The following is a 23,549-nucleotide window of genomic DNA, read 5'->3' as shown; positions in this document are numbered from 1 at the left end:
GGAGAAAATGTGTAAAATACTGCGTTCTTCAAAGGAAAGCATTCTTTTTTTTTTTTAACAAGATTCTGTTTTATTTGCACATTTTTAATTATGTATCCAGAGATGCAGGTTTCACTGCTTCTGCATCACAATGGCCTTAGGGTTGAGTCATTTACACTACCCAGCATCACAGGACAGCACTTAAAGACCTTTGTAAAGGGAAAGGGCTGAGAATCAGGGATAACGTGGTTTCCACGGGCTTGTGGTCTCTACTATTTTGGCAAAGTGTCCTTCGGAGCGCCTGTGTTGCTATTTTCTAAGTTTGGGTTTTGGCTTAAGGTCACGGGCATTCAGGTTTTGCTTTCCCCTGTTTAAAATCCTGTGCTTTGGGGCCCGGGGCAGGGCCGTATGTGGTTAGTGCACCCTCCCAGGTGATGGCTGAGTGAGGCCTGGAACCTGGAACGCCACCTGTGCTAGATGCGCGGCGCTGCTTCCTTTGCCCCCGTTATTTCTGAGTACCTACCATGATGGCCACGAGAGATGCCGTGTGTTTCCCCAAGTAGTTTCAGCTCATAAACCTCAGATGATTTAGAACGTGGAGCTGGGAAGAGCAGTGGGGGGCACGGGGTGGTCCCTGTGACCCTGGACCCCTCCAGTCACCTCTACGGGGGCTTCTCATCTAGAAGGGAGAGGTTGACCACACATCTCCAGGGTCTTCTCTGCCCTCAAGTTTCTGACTTGTGCGGTCTTCTAGCTCTTTCTCATAAACCTTCTATTCAAATGTGTCAACAGCAACGTGGGGTGAGAGCACTTGGGCTCCAGGGGAGGGAATGTGGAGCTGGGGTATGTGTGAGGGCGGAAGGGCCCCACCTCTAAGGCTGTGGACCCCATCCTAGCCTGCAGGCCAAGGGATTGCTCCCGCATGGCGACCGCCTGGAGGTCCCGTTCCGGCAGCCCGGGGGTCTCCCCTGCTCCACCCCCTCATCATCTGGAAGGCTGCTCCCCACCAGCCCACTCAGCTTTCCAGCCCAGGGAATCTGCTGCCTTCTCTGCTCAACAACCTTTGGGGGACTCACGGCTCCTCCTCTGAGGCTCTCCCAGCACGAGGCCGGTGGTGGTCTGCTCGTTGTGAGGGCTTCATAAAAACTACCAAAGTCCTTATGCGTTTCTTACACAAAAAGGTAAGATAACTGTCCACTGCTTTGCTTTTCAACCAAAAGTATAATAGGCCAGAATGATTTTTCAGAAGTACCACATGACCTACCTGCTTCTTGAAAGAAGGTAGTAGTCTGCCATGAAATACACTGAATAAGAAGGCAAGGGTAATTCCTCACGTCCCCTCTTTAACCCTTGTAGCAGGAGTGGATAAGTAAGCAGGTTTAATTGGATTAGGTGACTATATATCAAAAACAGTTCAGCCCGGCTTGAATGATGTTTTTAAAATAACCAACACTGTCGACTATGAGTTACCAGCTAGCCTTATTTGGTTTGTAGAGAAGTGGGTGAATATTTAGGAACAATATAAGGAGAGTACCTCTCACGTCCTCTCTCTCCTCTTTCCTGTTACCCTCTTCTCCCCTTTTCCTTTCCTTTTTCCTTTCCTTCTTTTCCTTACCTTCTTTTTCTTTCTTCTCCACTTTCTTTCTCTTTTTTTCTTTTTTTCTTCCTCTTTCCTTATCTCTCTTAAATCCTCTTTTTCTTCAATTCTCTCTTCACTGCCATCTGACCTTTTTCATCTTCAGTTAAGTCAAGATATAGCCAACGCAACCATGAATATCTGTAAGTTTTACTGATCCTAATGCGCTATGATAGTTTTTAAACATATATAATAATGCTTTATGGCTCTGATTGCTTTTGTGATAACTCTTAATCCTACAAATGATCTTTTAAAAATTATTAAATTCTAAAACATGGATTCTGCCCTTAGGCATCATTATATTTTGTGGACAGAGACTCTTCATTTCTTGTTAGAGTAAATTAGTAGTGTTTCTTCTCTGTTATCTTTGTTTATATAGGTTTTGTGCCTATATGTGTGAATATATATGAATAACAACCAAAAATGTGTACTTATACTTTAAGAAATAGAGTTTGTCACTGGGAATATAGAGAAAATGAGTAGAGGACATTCTAGTTTAATTTTAGTAGAGTAAAAATTAAAATCAAACCTCAGCTCCTGCCCTGGTGTTTATTAACTCAAATTTAAAATTAGAATATGTGGTAATTATTTGGCAGTTCTGCCTTTCTAAGGGAAACCATTTCATATTATGTGTGTGTATGTGTGTGTGCTGGCTTGTAAAAATAGATATTGCCATGAAAAGATGACCTTCGTCTCAGTTCATGGTAGATGCATGTGAACCAATGGGCTTGGGATATGGTGCCTCTAAGTGTGTGACTCTTCAAAGCAGTATTAAATGCCAGCCTTAGCTATGTTTAGTTCCTATTAGGCCAAAGTTCTTTTGCTTTAAAAGTGAACTGCTGGTATAAGCACTCTTGACCTTGACTGCAATTATTTGTCATACATCTGATGAGATTTCGTTTGAACTGGCCAAAATCATTTGGGCAGAAGAATCAAAGTTTGAGGCCAGCAAATTACAATAGAATCCTGAACTTTGCATTTCTTATTTCTCTCAAGTGCCCATCCACTGTACCCTATGATGCATTTGAAAACATTTCTTCACTGGTGATAAAAAACATACTTAAATATATTTTTTATATTTAAATATTTATATAAATAAGCAAATGATGATTATAACATGGAAGACTAAACAAAAGCATTTTATGAGTATATCACGCCTTCTGTCAGTCTTCTAAGGAATTCAAAGAGGATAATTAATTTTAAGAGTTTCCATTGTAAATTCTAGAACCTCAGGCCAGTCTTAATGACGTGATCAGTGATACATCACGTTTGATTATCTTTCCCCTGCGGATTTGGTTGTTGTCATTCTGGGCTGCGGAGGGGGTGGCAGAGCCACTTGGATCTTGAGTTCAAACTCCCGCCCCCCCCCAATATGGGTAAGGGTCAGCAGGGCACTCGGTGGCCAGCCTCTGTCTCCAGGGTACTTGGTGACCGTTGAAAGAGTATACCAGCAGCGTGGAAGGGAAGGGTTGGCAGAGAATTTGGGGCAGAGCCTAGTGACTCTAAAAAGACCCACCATTTCCCTGGCCTGTCTGGCTCATTATACCAAGTTATTCACCCACGAATAGCACGAAGGCACTTGGGCTTTGTCAGTTCTGTTCGACTCGACGCTGGTTGCAAGGGTTCTGGCTGTGCCAGGCATTGTGGGTCTATGGGAGATGTAGAGCTGAGGAAGGCTTAGTCTGACCCTTCTTTGACTTTGGCTTTGTGTAGCCACTAATCCAGAAATATTCCGCCGGAGGGCCCAGGGGCTGTGCCTCTTCTCTTAACAGGGTCCTGCTTTGTGAGGAGCGACAGACAGCCTGTTGCAGTCCGGAAAGACGGCGCTGCCCTTTCCACTGCTTCTGGGCATCAAGAAGAACTTGAACTTGACAGCCTCTACTGTTAGTCCCCCTGCCCCTCCCAGAACTATGACTTGAGGTCTTGATTCTTCATCTCTACTGTCTGCAGCTGTTGGTTTTTGGCTCCGTATAGAACTTGCTCTAAAATCTAATTTATTAAACATTCTCCTGTCCTGTGGAGGACTGGATTAACCAGCTTCCTCATGAGAACATTCCTCTCCCTTAGTTTGTCAGTCAGCCCCTTGGACGCAATTTTCTGTCTACATACGCCGTTCCCAGGCATCGCCCCCGCTCATTTAGTCACGTGATTAGAGGTTCCTCGGCATTTTTATATGACCCTAATGTTGAGAATGTTTTCAGAACTTGGAAACTTCTTAACACCTCAACCAGAGCTTGGAATCTTCCAGTAAGCACCAGTCTTCTAAATCAATCAATAGCCCCATTTCCTGTCAAATTTGGCATGTGCAGGCCAGCTTTTCTCTTCTCTCTCTTTTTTGTTTTGTTTTGTTCCATAGAGACCCACAAAGAAATCTAATTTGGGAAAAGCCTAATCCCTGTTGACAACCTGGAGCCCACCAGCAACAAGGTCGCTGTGTGCCTTGGAGGGGACCCAAAAGCATCAGTCACGGACCTCCCGGGGGCGCTCTGAGGAGCCTCCAAGGGCGGTTTACTTCCACACGTTTTATGAGGATTTTCTCGTTGTGCAGACAGAATTTCCTAGTGTGCATTTGCTTGTCCTCTAGTTGATGAGCATTTTAAGAGTCAGAAAGCATCCTTCAGAACATCCGTTCACCTACATGCCGGTTGACAATCTATATGATCCTCTCTTAGGTCTTGCCATGTGAGAGAATGTTCTAGAACCAGTCGGCAGCTTGGCCTCTGTGTGGACCTGGCCCCAGGCAGAAATATGGCCTTGCTTGGGTGTGCTCTGGCTAACTCTGTCCTTTTAAGGTCAGGCAAAAGAATTGAGTAATATATTATTTGAAATTTAAAGTAAAAACTCATGAGGGGAATACATGACCTGCTGTGCTCTTTACATAAAAACTTTCAACACAGTACAGTAAGTCCTCATGTCAGATCACCAGGTTCTCTATATGAGGTTTTATTTGTCTGAAATCTGTCTTATAAGTTAATTTATTGTGGATTTTATTTAATTTTGGAAAAGCTTACACATATAGATCATAATTGCCTGAGCCAATGTTATAGAACAGGTTTAAGCTCTTCTGTCTTAAAGATGGAAATAAAAATAACTTCAAATAGTAAAGATTTACCAAGTCAAAGTCACCCACCTATATGTTGAAGTAACCTTCTGGTGATAAGATTTGAACAAAAAATAAATTGGATCTTCTTTAGAAGCATATTATTTAAATGAGATATTGTATAATGTCATTGTAAATTGTAGACGAAAAACGTCAACTTAAGTTTAAACTTTCTAGTCTGAAATAAGTATGAGGATATATCAGTGGGGGAGTTTGAAGTATGGAAAATGCTTGATTATTCTGAAAAAATTGTCTATTTCAAAGTGACAGATTTTCTTGAACCTATCTAAATAGGATTTGAAACATGTTTTTGTATTTGTATTTGATATTAGTATGTCGTACCTAGGACTTCTAACTATTACTGGCCTCAGTGCTTGAGATCTAGCAGGTGCTCAGTAAATATTTGTGAAGTGAGGAAATTAATGAATGGAGTACACACACAGTTGAAAGAGCCTATTTGATTTCTTCAGCCCTCAAACTCCCTCTTGAAAATTTGCTTTGTAGCACTTGTGATTCATTTAGGCCTTCACCAGAGAGAAAATAAATAAGCATGTTTGTTTCAAACAGTTCCATTTTTATACTGCAGGTGACAAGCGAGGCATAACCAATTTTAGCTTTTAGCAAAATGAGTAATTAAACAGGGAAGGTACTGCCAGTAAAATTAAAATTAAGAGCTGTCATTTTAATCCAGTGTTGTGATGAATTTGCTTTGTGGATTGGTGGAGAAAATTCACTAAAGAAAATACTATTGAATGTTTAAAAATAGCTGGGATATATTAATTAGGACACCTTTTCCAAGTTTTAAAAACAACGTGACAAATGTCTAGAAAATTGTTTGGTTAAAGCAAAAGCACATGAGATAAGGTCAATCCTTAGATTGTGACAGGAAAATTTTTTTTAAATAGACTCTGCCTTTAAGCCTTCAATAACATATTACACTTATTTGAAAGTTCAAGCCTCATATCTGACTGCAGGCTTTCTCTGCAGCCCCTGGAGCCAGATTATGGGCTCACAGTCCACACTGATTTTAGTTATGAGTGTTATCATGGGCAGGTGACTTAGCCTCTCCGTCTCAATTTCCTCATCTGTAAAATGGGAATAATTCTAGTACATGCCACATCAGGTTGTTCCAAGGATGCACTGAGTTGACACACAGAAAACACTTTCCACATGGTCATCTTTATTGAGTGATTATTATTATTGATCCTCATCATGGCAAATATGATTTGTTCATTTCATTTTTAGCCCTGAACTCTGAGGAATTTTTTTAAACATATATTTTATTGAAATTTTTTTAAACTTTGATATTAAAGGTAAATGATTTGAGCCTATGATGTCCATGAAATCTAGGGAAATGATTTAATATCCTATAATTTTAAAAAATAGTTTAAAAAAAATATGATCTCAGTATTGGTAAGAATAATAGTGATATAAGTGCCTACTTCGGTAGCCTGAGTTATCATTCAGGACAGTTTCCAGGGCAGTGAGCTCAGCACCTTGGATTCAACTGCAGCTGTTTCTCACCCCAGAAGCCTTGACCAATGTTCTTAGATGTCCCTTCCACAGGGGGAAAAGGGAGACCTTCTTATTGACGTGGAGTTAGCTGGGTTTCTGGAACTCATATATAAGATGCTTTAACTGGATTTTAGTATTCTTAGGTGGGTTCTTAAAAAGATACGTACAAGAAGAGAATCAGCTTTGGGTTCAAATGTCAAATTACAGATGCATATTTGCATATTTATCCACCAAGGGGAAATTCTGGATTACTTGTAGTAAATTATTTCGTCATGGGTTCGGAATGGAATATAGGTCATCAAAGGCATTTTCTTCAAAATTGAGTGATCACATGGTGAAGCTCTTGAAAGAGTTTGCCGGGCCCCATGTAGACCTCTTTAACCCATCAATAGAGGGGAGGACCTGTAACTGTTTTGTTTTTCTTCTGCTTTATTCTCAAAAACCTCCCTGACGTCACTATGATGCACACCAGGATCTGGGACATCCCATCCCACAGAATCTTGAATTCCCCCTGCAGCTTCTCAATCCCCTGTCTGCGAAAGAGCCAGCCAGCAGTGGGACTTGTGGACGCTGCTCCCCTCATCATAGGCAGCACATGTACCAAGGATCCAAGTCTATTTAAGACTTCAAATTTTCTTTCTCTGAGTTTTTTAGACTATGTCACGTGAATCTCTTAGAACTCATATTATTTTAAACCGGAGAAGGCGCCCAATCCCATCGCTGCTATCATCTGTGCTGTAAAGAATGTTCTAGTACCTGATGACATTCCTGACACATGAGAAGCTAGAAGGGGAATAAGAGGATACCAGAAAACTCCAACAGTTTTTCTCTGAGTATGATGGAAACCACAGAGATTAAACTTCTGTTGGCCGTTGAAGAATCCTAGCCATTTGGTAGTGTCTTTGCATCTCCAGGTTCCCCAGGAGCCTTCTTTGGTTGCTTCTCTGCCTTCTGGGGCACAACCCGAGGTCGAAGCTCATTCTCTTCTTACTTGCAGTGGAAAGAAGAGCTGAGAATTGATTTTTCTGAGAAAGCAGATGAGAAGGGTCCTGCCAACCTCTCGGCTATCCCCTGGGGCAGGAAGACTATTTCTTGCGAAAAATGAGCCCCCATTTTGCTGGCAGATTTCATGCCCTTCCAGACCCACACCCCATCTGGGAGCTCTGGAACCTTCTGGAGCTTAATGGCCTCAGAATGATAGATCGTCCCCTTTTGCTGCTCTGGTCCCTTTGTCTGATAGTATACGAAAGTAACCTTGAGTCTCTAGACTGCCCAAGTATGGGGGGTGAGTCCCAGGGCACGGAGTGGTCCAGTCAGCTGGAAGCAGCCCTGAGCAGTTAGGACCAGAGGTTCCCAAGTAGCTGCTTTGCTTGGAGACATTCTTTACTTTGTCTGCAAGATACCACAGAGCTGAGGCTCCACCAGCCTTCTCCGGAGTCCTGCAGTAGCCAGCCCTAAGTTTTGGGTTTACCCCCTGAAATCAAGGACGTCGCACTTGCATTGGTTTGCCCCTCATTGCTCTCCGGAAGGTTCTGGGGTGTTATAAAATGGCAGTGATTTTTATCTTAAACAGGGGATGGCATTTGAACCATCATATGTCATTTGGACATGCCTGCCAGGGCTAAAAAGAGACTCTTATCACATCCTGTCCTGGCTTGGGCACAGTTGGGGATGAGTAACCATTTGACGCTGGCCAGAGGTTCTGCCTCCTCGGTCTCCATCCCAGAGAACCTGGGCTTGCGGCTGCACCGTGTCCAGACCTCATGTTTGAAGCAAGTTAAAAAGAGGGGCTTTCAAGTGCCTTTAGACGTTAAAAAAAAAAAAAGGACCAGTGTTCTGAAGATAAGTGAACAAGCTTCCTTCCCACTGAACAAGAGAAGACTTAAAGTGAGAGGGATTTAGGCAAGGTCTGAGGAGACTGGACTGTAGAGATTGTTCAGGGCTGAGAACGCTCAGCCGAGGAAGGGGGCTGCAGCATTCCTCTCAGGCACTTAGTAAGCGTGGGATAAGTGCTTCCTGTTATTGCCCAAAAAGGCAAAAATGAATCAAGGTGATACAGACTGAAAGTCAGAATGAGGTGGAAAGCTCTGATGTCCACGGCAAATAGGAAATACTGCTGAGTCGGTGCCCAGGTGTCAACTGAAAACGCCTGTGAGCGGGCAGTGCCGTGGGCACCACAGCGCCCCCGAGGAGGCCGGGGGCTCAGGCGAGCGGGCGCACGCGCCAGGCAGCTCCGCGGGCTCCAGGAGGGATGAGTTACCGGAGTTGAGGAGCAAGGGGCGAGGGAGGCAAGGACGGTGGGATTTTGGTGGGTGGCCAGGTGGGGTCGGCATTCAGGGGAAGGGCCCAGGGGACAGATGGATGGACTCAAGGCAACGGAGAGCCTTGAGTCAGGAGAGCGGCAGCGCGTGTTTCTTGGCAGCGGGAAACCTCGGTGCTGAGGAGGGAAGTGTCGCAGTGCCAAGATGGGGACCAGGCAGGAGGGATTTGGGAAGAGCTTCCCAGGTTCTGGGGGTGGTTGGCTCTAGAGACCTGAAAGAATTGGAGGTGCAGTGGGACAGGTCCCGCAAAATCCACAGGGGCCCCAGGATCTGCATTCAGAGGGCAGTCACTGAGTTGGTTCTCGCCTCGCGCTGCGCCCTGACACAGCGGGGCCAGTCGGCAGGGAAGCAGGCAGAGCGCCCTGGGAGCTGGCCTCTGCGGCAGGGGCACCCACCAGCCCTGGCCTCGGCTGCCTCAGGGCAGCAGGAAGCCTGTGCAGCCTGGGGGTGGCACTCAGTGGGCACTCGTGGAGGATGAGAGCGTGGGTGCCAGGCAGGTGGGAGGGCGGGGCAGCAGAGGGGCTCACTCCCCAAGGATGGCCAAGTCCAGAGCTGTGCGGACCGCCAAGGGCCTTTCATCACCTTTCTTAGGAACAGAAAGGAGCTAGCAGGTGGGCGCCTATCTTGGAGCACAGTTAAGCACATAGCAAATTATTTATTGCCTATTAGGGAAAAGCCTGAAGAGAGGGATTTTCCTAGCTCCCAAGGAGTTGGCTTTTTCACAGCTTGCCTCATGGCTCCATTTACTGCAGATTCCCAGCTCTTGAGCCAAGCGCTTGAGTTGGAGTGGGATGGCTTTGACCCACGTGTGGTGCTGTTTTGGGGAGTGCCTGATGGTCACCAGAGCCGGTCCCAGCACAGGGCAGCCCGGGCCTCTGGGTGTCTTTTTTTTTTACATTTATTTTTTATTTAATTTTCTCCCCCGCCCCCCCCCCCCAGTTGTCTGCTCTCTGTGTCCATTTGCTGTGTGTTCTTCTGTGTCTACTTGTATTCTTGTCGGCGCCACCAGGAATCTGTGTCTCTTTTTGTTGCGTTATCTTGCTGCATCAGCTCTCTGAGTGTGTGGCACCACTCCTGGGTGGGCTACACTTTTTTTCCCACAGGCCATCTCTCCTTACAGTGTGCACTCCTTGCGCATGGGGCTTCCCTACGCAGGGGACACCCCTGCCTGGCATGGCACTCCTTGGGCACATCAGCACTGTGTGTGGGCCAGCTCACCACATGAGTCAGGAGGCCCTGGGTTTGAACCTTGGACCTCCCATGTGGTAGGCAGACGCTCTATCCATTAAGCCAAATCTGCTTCTCTCTGGGTGTCTTTTAAGGCAGAGAACCTGGCACTGTTATAACCTGGGTGTCCCAACAACCACCCCCTAAAGGACATAAATGGAAAAAAAAGGCTGCATTTATAAATGGAGCAAAAAGATTACAAGCCAATGCATAAGCTTAACATGAAATATGTAAAATATATGTGTAGAAAGCTATAAAACACTTGCAGAATACAAAAGAAAATTTAAAATACAAATGGAAAAGGCACACAGTGTGTCCCAGAATAGGGAAATTTAAGACCACAAATCAATTCTCCTAGGTTAATTTAGTAAATTTAATACATTCCCAATAAAATACCAACAATTTTTTAAACTAGATAAGTGGATTCTAAAATGTGCATGGATAAACAAGAACTGCCAGTTTTAAAGTACATTATAAAGCTTCAATAATTAAAATAATGTGGGGAAGCGGACTTGGCCCAGTGGTTAGGGCGTCCGTCTACCACATGGGAGGTCCAAGGTTCAAACCCCAGACCTCCTTGACCCATGTGGAGCTGGCCTACGTGCAGTGCTGATACGCGCAAGGAGTGCCCTGCCATGCAGGGGTGTCCCCTGTGTAGGGGAGCCCCACATGCAAGGAGTGCACCCCGTAAGGAGAGCCACCCAGTGCGAAAGATAGTGCAGCCTGCCCAGGAATGGCGCCACACACACAGAGAGCTGACACAGCAAGATGACGCAACAAAAAGAAACTCAGATTCCCGCTACTGCTGATGAGGATAGAAGCAGTCACAGAAGAACAGAGAGCAGACAACTGGAGGGGGCAGAGGGGAGAGAAATAAATTAAAAAATCTTAAAAAAAAAATGTGGTACTGGTGAGTGAATAGACAGAGCAGTAGGAGAGATTGGAAAGGCAGGCATAGTCCCCAGTATATGTGGAAGTGAATAAAAGAAATGAAAAAAGCAGTTTAAAATCAACGGGGAACAACAGAAAAGTCAATAAATGTTGGGGCCCCTGGGTAACCATACTGGAAGGACAAACCAGATGATGGACCATGGCAGGTTTCTAAAAGAGCAAATATTTAAATGATTTTTAAAAAGCTGAAGCCATAAAGGTTTGAACTGCATCGTAATTTGAACAAGCCAGCTGCTCAAAAGATATTTTCAAGGTAATTGGAGAAAATGGAATATAGTGTGAGTATGAAATGATACTAAGTACCTATTGTTAGTTTTGTTACATATGCCAACAAAATGTCCATAATTTTTAAGTGTATTGGTAAAATGACCTGATAGCTCAGGTTTTCTTTTTTTTTTTTTTTTTTTTAAAGATTTATTTATTTATTTAATTCCCCCCCTCCTCCCCTGGTTGTCTGTTCTTGGTGTCTGTTTGCTGCGTCTTGTTTCTTTGTCCGCTTCTGTTGTCGTCAGCGGCATGGGAAGTGTGGGCGGCGCCATTCCTGGGCAGGCTGCTCTTTCTTTTCACGCTGGGCGGCTTTCCTCACGGGCGCACTCCTTGCGCGTGGGGCTTCCCCACGCGGGGGATACCCCTGTGTAGCAGGGCACTCCTTGCGCGCATCAGCGCTGCGCATGGCCAGCTCCACACGGGTCAAGGAGGCCCGGGGTTTGAACCGCGGACCTCCCATATGGTAGACGGACGCCCTAACCACTGGGCCAAAGTCTGTTTCCCTCTTTTTTTTTTTTTTTTAAGATTTATTTTATTTCTCCCCCCTCCCCATTGTTTGCTTTCACTGTCTGCTCTGTCTGTTCATTGTGTGCTCATCTTCTTTTCTACTTTTTTTAGGAGGCACCAGGAACCACACCTGAGACCTCCCATGTGAAAGGGAGGCAGCCAGTGGCTTGAGCCACCTCTGCTCCCTGCTTGTTTTGTCTCCTATGGTGTGTTTTCTTTGTTGTGTCTCTTCATTGTGTCATCTTGTTGCGTCAGCTTGTTACACCAGGCTGTTGCATCAGCTCACTGTCTTGCTCATCTTCTTTGGAGTCACTGGGAACCAAACCCAGGACCTCCCAGTTGGTAAGCCGGCACCCAACTGCTTAAGCCATGTCCACTTCCCCTCAGGCTTGCTTTTTTTTTTTTTAGATTTTATTTTTATTTATTTCTCTCCCCTTCCCGCCCCGCCCCCAGCTCCAGTTGTCTGTTCTCTGTGTCCGTTTGCTACATGTTCTTCTTTTTGTCTGCTTTTGTTGTTGTCAGTGGCACAGGAATCTGTTTTTCTTTTTGTTGCATCATCTTGCTGATGCAACTTCAACTCTCCGTGTGTGCAACACCATTCCTGGGCAGGCTGCACTTTTTTTTGCGCTGGGCAGCTTTCCTTACAGGGCGCACTCCTTGCGCGTGGGGCTCCCCTACTCAGGGACACCCCTGCGTGGCACGGCACTCCTTGCGCGCATCAGTACTGCACGTGGGCCAGCTCCACACGGGTCAAGGAGGCCCTGGGTTTGAACCACAGACCTCCCATGTGATAGACGGACACCCTATCCACTGGGCCAAGTCTGCTTCCCTCAGGTTTGCTTTTAAAATAATTCCATAGAGAGAGGGAATGTGGCAGAGAGTGTGGCAAAATACCAATAGTTGTTGAATACTGGTAAATGAGTGTGTGGGCCTTCATTATTGCATCTTTTCATTTTATGTAGGTTTATGTCTTTTCAAAATTTAAAAAGTAAGTACCAGAATGAAACACAGGAGAATTTCTTTGTAGCTATAGGTTTGACTTTGCTTTCTTATTTAGCTAGAATCCAGAAGCCATGAAAGAAAAGAGTATTAAAATCAGTTATTCTTAAAAACAAAAAACAAAAACACCCATCTTTTGTGCAGGGAGTAAAAGCCACCAAAGAGAAGGGAGAAAACTAGGAAAACCCTTCACAACTCACGTAACAGCTAAATGGCTAATACATAAAGCTTCTAGAAATCCTTAAAAAAATTAAGTGTTTTAGAAAAATTGGCAAAGGATCTGAACAGACCCCTCACAAAAGAAATTTAAATGGCTCTAAAACATGGAAAGATGTTTAGCCTCTTTCATCGTAAGACAAATCAAAATATGCTCTTCTGAAAAACCACATAATAGCATCTAGAACTCAGTAATGATACACGCTACTGGGGAGACTGTGGGAAACAAGAAGCATTGCTGATGGAAATGTAAAATGGTTCAGGGCCTGTGAATTTGACAGGTTCTGTCAAAATAACTCAGGCGTGTGTTCTTCTACCTGGCATACTTATATTCAGGGTTGTACATTGCAGCTTTGTTTGAAAAAGTAAAAGATTAGAAACCTTCAGTAGGGACTGGTTAAATTATGGAACATCTATACATTGGAATACTGCACACCTGTAAGAAAATGAGAATACCATCTGTGTGCCCATAAAGACCTCCAGAGTACATTGGTAAGTGTACTTTGCACCCTAGTATTTGTGCCTAAAAGGAAAAATAAGTATTTATTTGGTTTTGTTTGCATAAAGAAACTCTGGAAGGGCAAACAAGAAATTAGTAACTAATAACCAGCAAATGGAGGAGAGATATTTCACTGTGAACCTTCTCATACTTCTTTCGATCTATTTAATTCTGTGCGTGTATTACCTATTAAAGAAATTGCATAAATAGATTGGGTTTTTAAGACTGTACTGTAGGCTCAGTTTTATGTAGTCACCTTTGCAGATCAAGCCCTGGCTTTAGGTATTACATCTCTTGGCTGTTCAATTTTGTATGAGTGAAAATCCAAAAATAACAGTTAGGTCATTCGAAAACATATGCCATGGGTCCCTTATTAAATTTTCTTTTCAATATATGTTTTTGTTGAGAATGTGGTCTGACCAGCCCTGGGTGAATATTTCGATTAAGTAAGATATTTTGACCGTTTAGAGAAGGAAGGCTCCCTCTGCTCATTCCTGCGCCATGCCATCACCTCCCTCGGCTCCAGCCCGCTGCTGTGGTAATGGGAATATTAGGTTAGAAAACTGCAGGTGAAGAAAGTCGATGAACTGGCTGGCCGTCACTGCATCGCCGTTCTTGGAAGGGGTTTGAGCCTGGAGCCAGAGCTATTTTACCACGCTGGTGTGTGTGCTTGCCAGTGCTTTCCCACGTTTGTTTTAAAGCTGCATATTTGCACCTATTTTACTTACTTCGCATCATGCCCCGGCAGAACTCCTTCTTTGAACACTAAGATCCCTGCTTTTAGTCTTTCAGGGAAACAAAATCACTTTCTTACCCTTCCCTTCCCCCGTTTTTATTCTTTATAAAGAAGACAGGGTTAAAAATACTCTTTACATTTCTGTTCCGTGTCTCCGGGAAGAAGGTGAGAGAGGACAGGGTTTGTGGGGCTAGCCTTCCCGTGGGACTAAATGCCATTCATGTGGACACTTGTATCCCGCTCAGCATGGCTTGTACTTTAACTCCAAATAAAGGCACGTCTTCTGAAGGAGGAGGCGGCCTTCCAGACTTGTGGGAGTCACACCAGCTGTTCACAACTCCTGCCTTATAATCTCAGCGGGAGTGAAAAGGTGTTAAGTCATTTTTTTTTTTGTACCGCTCCCCTCTTTCTTTTTAAGATTAGATTCAGTAGTCTTTCAAATTTGAGAGTTTGCATCTTTAAACAGTCTCTCGCCAAGCCGCTGAAAACTGCACTTCACAAATTGATAGGATTTGCAGGTTTTTACTGAGAAGCCATGACCCACAAGCGTTTCTACGCAGGAATGGAAATGTTTGCACTTTCTCCTTCCAAATCATTCTGGTGGTGAACACTTGAACCTGCCCCGGCCCTTTCATGGAGCAGCTGGTGCAGGGCAATCCCTTTGGGCTTTGGGGGCTGCGGGAGGCCAAAGGTGCCTGCCCCGCGGTACAGAATGGAAGGTGGTGCAGGCCTGAGCAGGGGCGTTGTGCAGGTGTCTTGTACTATGTCCCAGCACTTCATGAAACCTCCAAAAGTGTTCTTATTATTAGTTGATTGATAAATAATCAAAACTTCTGGAGTGGATGGAGTTCAGTGATTGAGCACCTGTTTCCCATGTATGAAGTCACTGGTTCATTCCCTGGTACCTCCTTTGAAAAAACACACACCAAAAACTCTACTGAGAAGGACAGCATTTCTTTTGTTGGTATTTAGAATTGCTAATAGCCCCGTAAATTGTGAGAAGAATAAAAGACTGAAATATAGCCTAGTAATCCTGGCACAATGCTTTGAAAGAAAACCACCAAATGACAGAGTTTGGCTAAGTTGAATTTATACTGATCCCACAGGCAATGACTGGTCAAAAGAGAAACAAATTAGCAGTCGATGAACTGGATAAATATCTGAGTGATCATTTCCACGTACAGATGATAAATTAAAAAGGAATCCGTGTATTTGTGTGCCTGGGACAGAGCAGGATGGTGCAGAGAAGGAGTGGACAGAGAGAGCAAGGAAAGGGTTAAACATGATGGAGAGCAGTGGACGATGAGACCACCTGCTACCTGGTAACAAAAGTGATGCAAGCCTGGCATTGTGCCACCTGCTCCATTATATGTGAGTGGTTGATGCTCGGAGCAATTTATGATCTTCACCAATCTAGGAAAAAACGGGTCTAAAAGTCACAGAGCTGGCACTGGGGTTTGAGCCCATGTCTATCTTAAGAGCCCAGGCCTGGCACCTTGGGGCTGTAACAGTTATCTTCACCTTAAGGATCACGCATGACCTGTCGTTACTCACCTGTCCCTACAGCCGAGCTAAAAGTCAGGGGTTCCATCTGTGACAGGAAACTCATTAGGCTGTCACAGATTGTAACTCAAGCTAAACCACCTCCCAAAACTGGGGCCCCAATCGGCCAGGTGTGAGGATGAAAGAATGTGTGTTGCTTGGCTTAAACACATTTCCACTTCTGGAGAATGAATTGAGAAAGCAGCTCTCACTAATGAGGGTTTAGAAGCCTCCTTTTCACAGATAATTGAGAGCACATTTTGATCTTTGTAATTACTTTCGGCTCCGACTTGGGGGTTTGGTAAATCTGACGTGTGCATTGGTTTTAGATTAAAACAAGGCGTGTAACATTTTGGAAAACCAAGTGAACAAACGAAGCTCTGGCGGAGGGGGGCAGTTTTTCTCGTCTGCCTTTGCTCTGGGACCTTATGTATGCTGGTATAGTTAGGTGCTTTCTTTGGATGACTAACTTGTCTGATTGCAGTAACGCTTTTCTAAGATATAGAGGGTGAAACCACAACAAAATCGAAGCGCTCCAAGTCAGCACATGAGGACTGTGTGCTAGTGACAGGGGGAAGTGGAGCCAGGAGAACATAGCAGAACGTCGGGTGGGGTATCTGATTTCTAGAAGTGTTTGCTCACCATCTGGGGCAACTTTGTTAGGTTCTCCATTGGGTGGCTTTGGGGTCAGTCAAGCCCTTCTCAATACATCTTCAACAAAAGTGGCCCCAGAGCATGGAGCCATGGGATGGGCTTATGTTGATGTGACAGTGAGAGTGTAGGATGGTGGTCTCTCACTGCCTTGGCTCCCCCTTCCCCTGGCTCACCCGGAATTTGGTTGTGATCTTATCAGAGTTCCACTCCTTAACTTTTTTTTTTTTAATGATTTATTTTTTATTTATCTCTCCCCCCCCCCCCCCCCGCCCCAGTTGTCTGCTCTCTGTGTCCATTCGCTGTGTGTTCTTCTGTGACCACTTCTATCCTTATCAGCAGCACCGGGAATCTGTGTCTCTTTTTGTTGCATCATCTTCTTGTGTCAGCTCTCTGTGTGTGTGGCGCCATTCTTGGGCAGGCTGCACTTTCTTTCACACTGGGCGGCTCTCCTTATGGGGCGCACTCCTTGCGCGTGGGGCTCCCCTACGCAGGGGACACCCCTGCCTGGCACTGCACTCCTTGCGCGCAACAGCACTGCGCATGGCCAGCTCCACATGGGTCAAGGAGGCCTGGGGTTTGAACCGTGGACCTTCCATGTGGTAGGTGGACGCCCTATCCATTGGGCCAAATTTGCTTCCCCGACTCCTTAACTTTAGAGTGTGGTCCTTTCCCCTCAACATTTCAGGTCTGGGATGGATAAAATTGTAATTGTGTATTCATAATGATAATTGTTTAAAGGCAACCCCGTGTGGCAGCTTTTATTCTGCAGGTGATGGTGGTGGTTAACAAAGAAAACCATGCATTCTTAGAGTCCCAGCTTTGCTGCTGACACCCCCTTAGCCAGCTCTTCCATCAAATGGGAGCTTCAAAAGCTTCTGCCCAGGGTGAGCCCCTGCAGTCAGCTGGGGAGCTGTTTGCTTTCACCCTAGAGATTTTGGTCCTCTGGGAATGCGGCTGGGGCCTGGAGAGTTTTTAAAGCTACTCGGGAAAGTCTAGCGATCAGCCACAGTTGAGAACTACCCAACCAGGGATTTTTTTTTTTCTTTTCTAAATTTAATTTTACCACAATATGCCAAATAAATGTGACATCCCCTTTTCTAGTTTGCAGTCAGGTCAGCTGTAACTAATGATCAAAATTCAGAGTGAGAACTGGAGGGGTAGCCCACTTATCAGTTCATTCTTGGGCTTCATGTAAGTGGCTCGCCCTCCCCTACCTCCACATCCCACACTGTGATGCAAAACAGCAAACCAAACATCTACTCACTCATATCCAACTTTCAACATACTTCATGAACTTCTTTCACTGGTAGCTGTGAATTACGTTTGCCCCACGAGCCACTGTTCTTGCATCGCATGAGAAACCCAAACCATGGCTGTCTGACCTTTTAGGATGGGGTTTTGTTATTTTTGCTTCCCCCTGGGGGACTATGAAAACTTTTAAACAAAAAAGGAAGACTGAGCAAGCAAACAAAATTGGAGAGAAAATAAAAGAAAAATTCTCTCATGCTTCAGAACTTGTTCTAAAGGTTCCTGAGAAGAGAAAAAAAAAAGCACCTGTTTTCCTGTCTGTTTACCTGAAGGGTAAGGTCAGGCTGTAGGAGCTGAGTGTGCCCTCCGGGTGAGGCAGAAACCCCAGTCGGAGGCCCGTGAAGTGCCTGCACCTCCTCTCTCACCTGCCCCAACTAGTTATTGCAGAGAAGAAAGATTCCTGCTACCGAAAACTTGTTTTGCCCCCAATCAGCATGATCAAAATATTTCCAAAGCTAAACAGAAAGCCACACTGGCTTGCAAGAATTGTCCACGCCCCCCATCAATGACAAGCAGAGCTGTGCAGGGAGGGACCAGGAGAGGTTGTTTTGTGCTCTGGAAGATGCCCCAAGGCAGCTGTAGATAGCATTGTTTCCTTCTGCTCTGGCTGCACTGGTGTGTGCGTTAGCTCAGCTTTCACATCCATCACCAGAAATCTGCAGTGCGAACCTTATTTCAATCTTATTTTCTTTCTCACTTCGCCCCATCCTCAGCCGAAGTCCCGCATCCACACAGCCTCCCTGGCCAGGGCTGGAGGACAGCAGTTTTGTAAAAGCCTAACAGGCTTTTCACATTACTCCTAAGAAACTGCCAGACCCTGGCCCAGGCTTCCAAGCCCTGTCCGCACCCATCCCAGAGGCCGTAGCTGCTGCGCAGGAGAACAAACAGGGTAGTCCTGCCCCTAGTCCAGGCTTCTCCACGGAACTGGGGACAGCAGAGAGAGAGTAGGGCAGCTGGGACGCCAGACGAGCGTTTGATCTTAGGCTGATCAAGGCACCTGCAGGAAGCCAGGGCACTGGGCAGCCTTCCGGGGGCTGCCCAGGGCCCACCTGTTACCTGGGCCATGCTCACCTGTCTCGCTGGCCAGGTTTTTCCCTTTTTAATCTTCCTGGAGGCCGGTTTCCTTATCTGTGATGGGGAAATCTCCCTGCCTGTAGGATCCTTTGAAGTCCCCCGGACTAAAGCACTTTGAACATAGTAAAACACTCTGCAGTATCCACTTGGCATGTAGGCCTGTACAAATATCAAGTGATAGTGGTATTAATTGATGCCTCCCGGGTGGAGAATTCTGAACTTGGCCCTGGGTGAAAAGTTCATTTCTACAGGTGGGAAGGTAGGAGAGGGGGTGGGAAAGAGGTGCCTTCTCTAGAGGATGCTGGGTGGGTGGCACCTGCACCCAGACGAACCTACAGAAGATCCTTTTGCCTGGAAGAATTAGTGAATGTCTTGAAGAGTAATACAGAGAGAAGACCAAACTCTTGTGAGACAAGTGGGGATCAGGTTAGGCTGAAACAAGCGGTAGTTGCCAAGGACCAACTCACTCTACTTCGTATTAGATTCCTGGGCAACCCTGCTTACCCTGGAGATGTTCGTTTGAAACATTAAATGGATTGTTCTATTAAAAGCAAAGCTCTTCCTTAAAAAATGATTTAAGAGGTCAGAAGGTACTTTTGTTAGTTTCATTTAACAGACTTGGACCATGAAGCCCAGAGATGTTAGGTAGCTTGCCCAAGGTCATACAGCTAGTAAATGTTGGAGCAAGGATTTGAACCCAGGCATCCAGGAACAGATCCACAGAGGCCTCCTAGAGCCTGCACTGATTTTTTTTTCCAGTGGAGGGGGTTGGGATCCTCTGAGAGAGATTAATTGCCTCTATACAAATATTTTTATTTTTTATTTTTATTTATTCCCCCCCTTTGCAGCTTGCTTACTGTCTGTTCTCTGTGTCCTTGTGCTGCACGTTCTTCTGTGTCTGCATGTCTCCCTTTGTTGCATCATCTTGCTGCACTAGCTCCCTGCGGGTACGGGCCGTCGGCTCTCTGCGGGTACGGGCGAGCCCGCCTTCACAAGGAGGCTTCTGGACGTGAACCCAGGGCTTCCCATATGGTAGACGGGAGCCCAATCGATTGAGCCACAGCCGCTTCCCCAGCTCTATACAAATATTGCCACTGTTGATAGTAAAGTTTTAAACACAGTAGAGAGATTGGGGTCATAGTCTTTACGGTGGTGTTTAAACTGGGTCACTGTATCTGATAATGTTTCATCCGACCTTGAATATCCAAAGCCTTACTTTTGCTTAAAACTGCACTTCCATTAAAATTTAATTAAAAAGTTTTGCCAGCCATACTGGTCCATTCTGCAGCACCCAACACGCTCTGAGGACTTAGGTACTTGAAATGATTAGTTTTGATACTACTGCCAATTTTGAAAAAGGAGGGGGAGGGGGCCAGCAAAGGAGGAGAGAGTGAAATCACAGTGTTCACAGCTTTGGAACTCATGACTTGTTTTGTTTGACGTGAGATCCTGAATAAAGCGTCCACGCAGTCGTGGAGTTTGTATACAAAAGAGAGAGATGTATCACTCTGGCACCTTATTGCATCAGGTGTTTTACATGTAGACCTATTACTCTTTTATGGGATTGCCTCACCTTTATGTTTATAACTCTCAATATTTTAGTTTATAGTAAGGATGTTTACTTTATAGTAAGGTGCCTTTGCTCTTTGAAAAGATCAAAGGTGCTTCTCTTTGATGATAAAGCCTCGATAGTTTGGATGCCAAGGGTACTTGCCACCCACAGTCATTTTCTTCAGCAGATACCCACGGGGGCCCAAAGGGCGCTGAGCTCGGGGCCTGGCGGGGGCAAAGGCAAGTGGCAAACAGGAGAGAAGGCGGCTCTTCCCTCGAGGAGGTGAAGAGAGATGCAAGCAACACAAAATCATCAGCATGTACAATATCTGATGTTCCAGAAAGCCCTTTCAAATACAATGAAACAGGAGGCCGCTGGGTGCGGGGGCCTCTATCGGACCTTCATTCGAGTTGTTTCTCGTAGAACGCAAGCTCCAGGCGGGCAGGGAGCTGGTCCCATTCACGTCAGCACCGGAAAGAGATTTGACCTCCAAGGCGCTCAATAAATACTTGCCGGATAAATGGATGAAATCATTTGCCAACCTTTAAGCCTTACATATCTCAGGGCTACTAAAATGGCTTTAAACAAAAATGCCCGAGCTTCAGGCTCTCCCTTAGGAGTGGCGGTGGGGAGATTCACTTCGGGAGGCGCACCCCTCTCTCTCTGACACTAGGGGACCACAGAGTGCAGGTAAAGAATCAAATTTTTAATGAGTCCTTTTCAAAGGAAGTTTAGTACCTGTGGCTAATTGTGACTCAGTGAAATCCTACTGCAGGAAGAGGCTTTCAGCTGTATCAGCAGATTTTAAGCCTAACGTAGGCTTCCCAGTTAAAAACATATTCGTAAAAATAGCTTGGTCATGTCCTTAAATATAAAATATTATTTAAATAGTTGCCAAATGAAGAGTTAGTGTTTAATCCATTTTAAATCACCTTCTGCCACCCAGTCAAATACCATCTGTGATACAGTGGCCAGAAGGTGAATGTGCATATTCAAGCGAACACACTGTCCTCTTCAGGGCAGGAAAAGATCTGAAAAGCCTCTGTCATTCTGCCTGTGTAGTTGTAATTGGCACAACCCTAATTCCAGCGGGGAAATGCAGTGGTTCTGGTTCTGCAAGATTAAGTATATACCTTCAAAACGGAATATCAGTTGTTAGTTTAACATAATCAAGTGAGTGAATAGTTCTCTTTGTTGGGAACCTGTTGGACAACCTCGATTAAGATATAAAAATGACAGCGGGAGAGCAAGTCCGATAATATCCTTTAATGTCAAGGAAGGAGTCACAGGGGCTGGAAGAGCTTTGACAACATTAATTTAATTAGAAGAAAACTTGCTACTTCAGTAGACACTGGTGATTGAGGAATCAATTTATTCTTATTTATTTTTTATTAATAAAGCATACGATTCATCCGAAGTGTACGATCGATGTAATTTATTTTTTATTACTCTCTTCAATTTACGGTTCTGAGTTCCCAAGGGATGGCCCCACAGGCACTGCCAGGTCACCAAACAGCCCCTCCCCCAGCAGCTTCCTCCTCCTCTTTGGTTAGACAGAGCATCCTGGCAAGAGTTGATAGCCAGCAGCTCAGTTGTTCCACTGCCTTTTCTGTTGCATTCTGAGTCTCTGGAGGAAGCACTAATTAGGGATCAAAGACCCACCAAAGGGGGCAGGCTGCAGGAGGAAAGGAAGGGGGAGCACAGTGCTGCATCGCTAGCTAACAGCCTTAAATAATGGGGAATTAACACAAAGCCAGCCAGTTCAGAGGTTGCACGCTGCAGTGGGCACGTGACTTCCTTCTAAGTTCTGGGGGTGGCAGTGGACAGAGGGCAGCACCACAGCCTGCCAGGTGCTTGCTACACCTGCTGGCCACCTGTCGTTCCTCTCCCACTTTGCCTAACTCAGGAAAATGCAAGCTGAGCCCTTTGGAGCTGGGATCCTGGGAGCAAAGGTATATTGGAACCTATGTCCAGGGGCGTCCCACACCTCTTACTGTGAATTTCTAGACGTCAATTTCAGATACCTGTATCAGAGAATCCCTTAAGAACTGAATCAGGAAGCCCTCAGATTGATCTGATATCTAGGGCCCCAGTATATTTGCATTTCCTAGGCATCTGCTTTTCCTAACATTTGTTTCAAACACTCCACACACCATTCCTCAGGGAGGCCGAGAATGAGTGTTAGACATTAAGGAGCCGTGTCACCGCGGAAGGGTTAAGTGGCAGGCTGTCAGGTGAGTTCTGCTGGCCACGGCCGCGCACATGGGCGGCATGTTGGGCTTCCGTGGGACTCTGAACCAGGAGTTTGGTGGCCCCTGTCCTTGGGTGTTTCCTGACCCATCCTGATTTTGCTTAAGGCAGCATCGCCAGTCCAGGGTAGGCACTTGACGTGCCGCAGTGCTGGCAGCTCTGCTGGGACCTGGGGGATCCTGGTGAGCCCGTATGGAGGTATGCCTCCTTGTGACAAAGGGGCCCCTGGCTAAAGCTAAAGGACAGCTGTGCCATGATGAGCGCTCGGTAATCAATCACCTCCAATCTGTTTTCCTTCTGTGTATTGAAGTGCAGGGGCCTAAGCGCAGTTTGGCCAACAATTCAGCCTCCTTAGTTGCAAATCCAGACCTTTGTTTTCCATTTGAACATGCTTATTTTTCTGGAATGCTGAGGAATTGTTTGCTGCACCTGATCCAGTGAACATCCAGGGCACGCGCTCTATTTGGGGGCAGTAGGTTGCTATTTTGCAGTTAAGGAGCCTCAGAAATCACGGTGCAGGCTGAGTTATTCCAAAGATGGGCTTTCTGTGAGTTCACTGACAGGCCGGGGAAGATGGTAGGGGAGAGCGAAGAGGAAAACAAGTTTAACTTTAGTAACCTGACATGATGCAGGCCACGGCTGAAGCGAAGCTTTTTTAACCCTGTGAACCAGACCCTGTGCCTGGAGTCTGGCTGGCTCTTCTGGAAAGTTTCTATTATTATGCATTATGTAAATGCAACTAACACTGCAGCCAAAGTTTTTGGCAAAGGGTAACCCTTTGTCTGCCAAAAGGTAGGCCCTGGCTTTGCTTGCAAGCGTGGAGTTTGCACAGTAAACAGTGGGTGACCTCTACGCCAGCCAGCCAGTCAGCATGCACGTTGCCTTATTAGGCAGGCGGCTAAGGCTGCTGTCAGGGGACTGGCAGCAGAGCTGGTGGCAGCGGGCTTGCATCCTGCAAGGAGCCGGAGAGCCCCCTCCCTGGAGACGTGGCCTAGTACTGTTCAATTAATTATAGCGCACTGTGATGACAGCGATAGGCACTCTCCTTGGCAGGTGGCGTGCTTTATGGTATGGTTCGTAGGAGGCGGCAACGTCCAATGGACGGAAGAGCGTATGTCACTTTGCAAGGGCTCTGTGCACTGCGTGGCCTGGCCTGTCAATCCTGTGTCAGGCCTGTTCTGAAGCACTAGCTAGAAATCAGGAAAGATGGCCCTTT

The 23,549-nt window shown here is 45.8% G+C and overlaps 1 protein-coding gene across 17 annotated transcripts in view; it reads left to right on the top strand.

Annotated features, from left to right (window-relative positions):
• The window catches only part of SVIL (supervillin), a 235,390-nt gene that overhangs the window by 101,219 nt on the left and 110,622 nt on the right, over positions 1 to 23,549 (top strand). The window contains exon 1 of one of the 17 annotated variants that reach the window (XM_058297752.2): positions 1,713 to 1,758. The exons of 12 other annotated variants lie outside the window; for them this stretch is intronic. In XM_058297752.2, the coding sequence (XP_058153735.1) occupies positions 1,749 to 1,758 (10 nt within the window). In that variant the 5' untranslated portion in view covers positions 1,713 to 1,748. Of the gene's footprint in view, positions 1 to 1,712; positions 1,759 to 23,549 lie in introns of those variants that run through there. 4 more of the 17 variants (XM_058297757.2, XM_058297759.2, XM_058297760.2 and 1 more) reach the window with 4 other exon arrangements.

This window comes from Dasypus novemcinctus, chromosome 5, assembly GCF_030445035.2.
Source record: "Dasypus novemcinctus isolate mDasNov1 chromosome 5, mDasNov1.1.hap2, whole genome shotgun sequence".
NCBI lineage: Eukaryota > Metazoa > Chordata > Mammalia > Cingulata > Dasypodidae > Dasypus > Dasypus novemcinctus.
The sequence above is the reverse complement of the archived record's forward strand: the minus strand, read 5'-3'. Positions and strand labels throughout refer to the sequence as shown.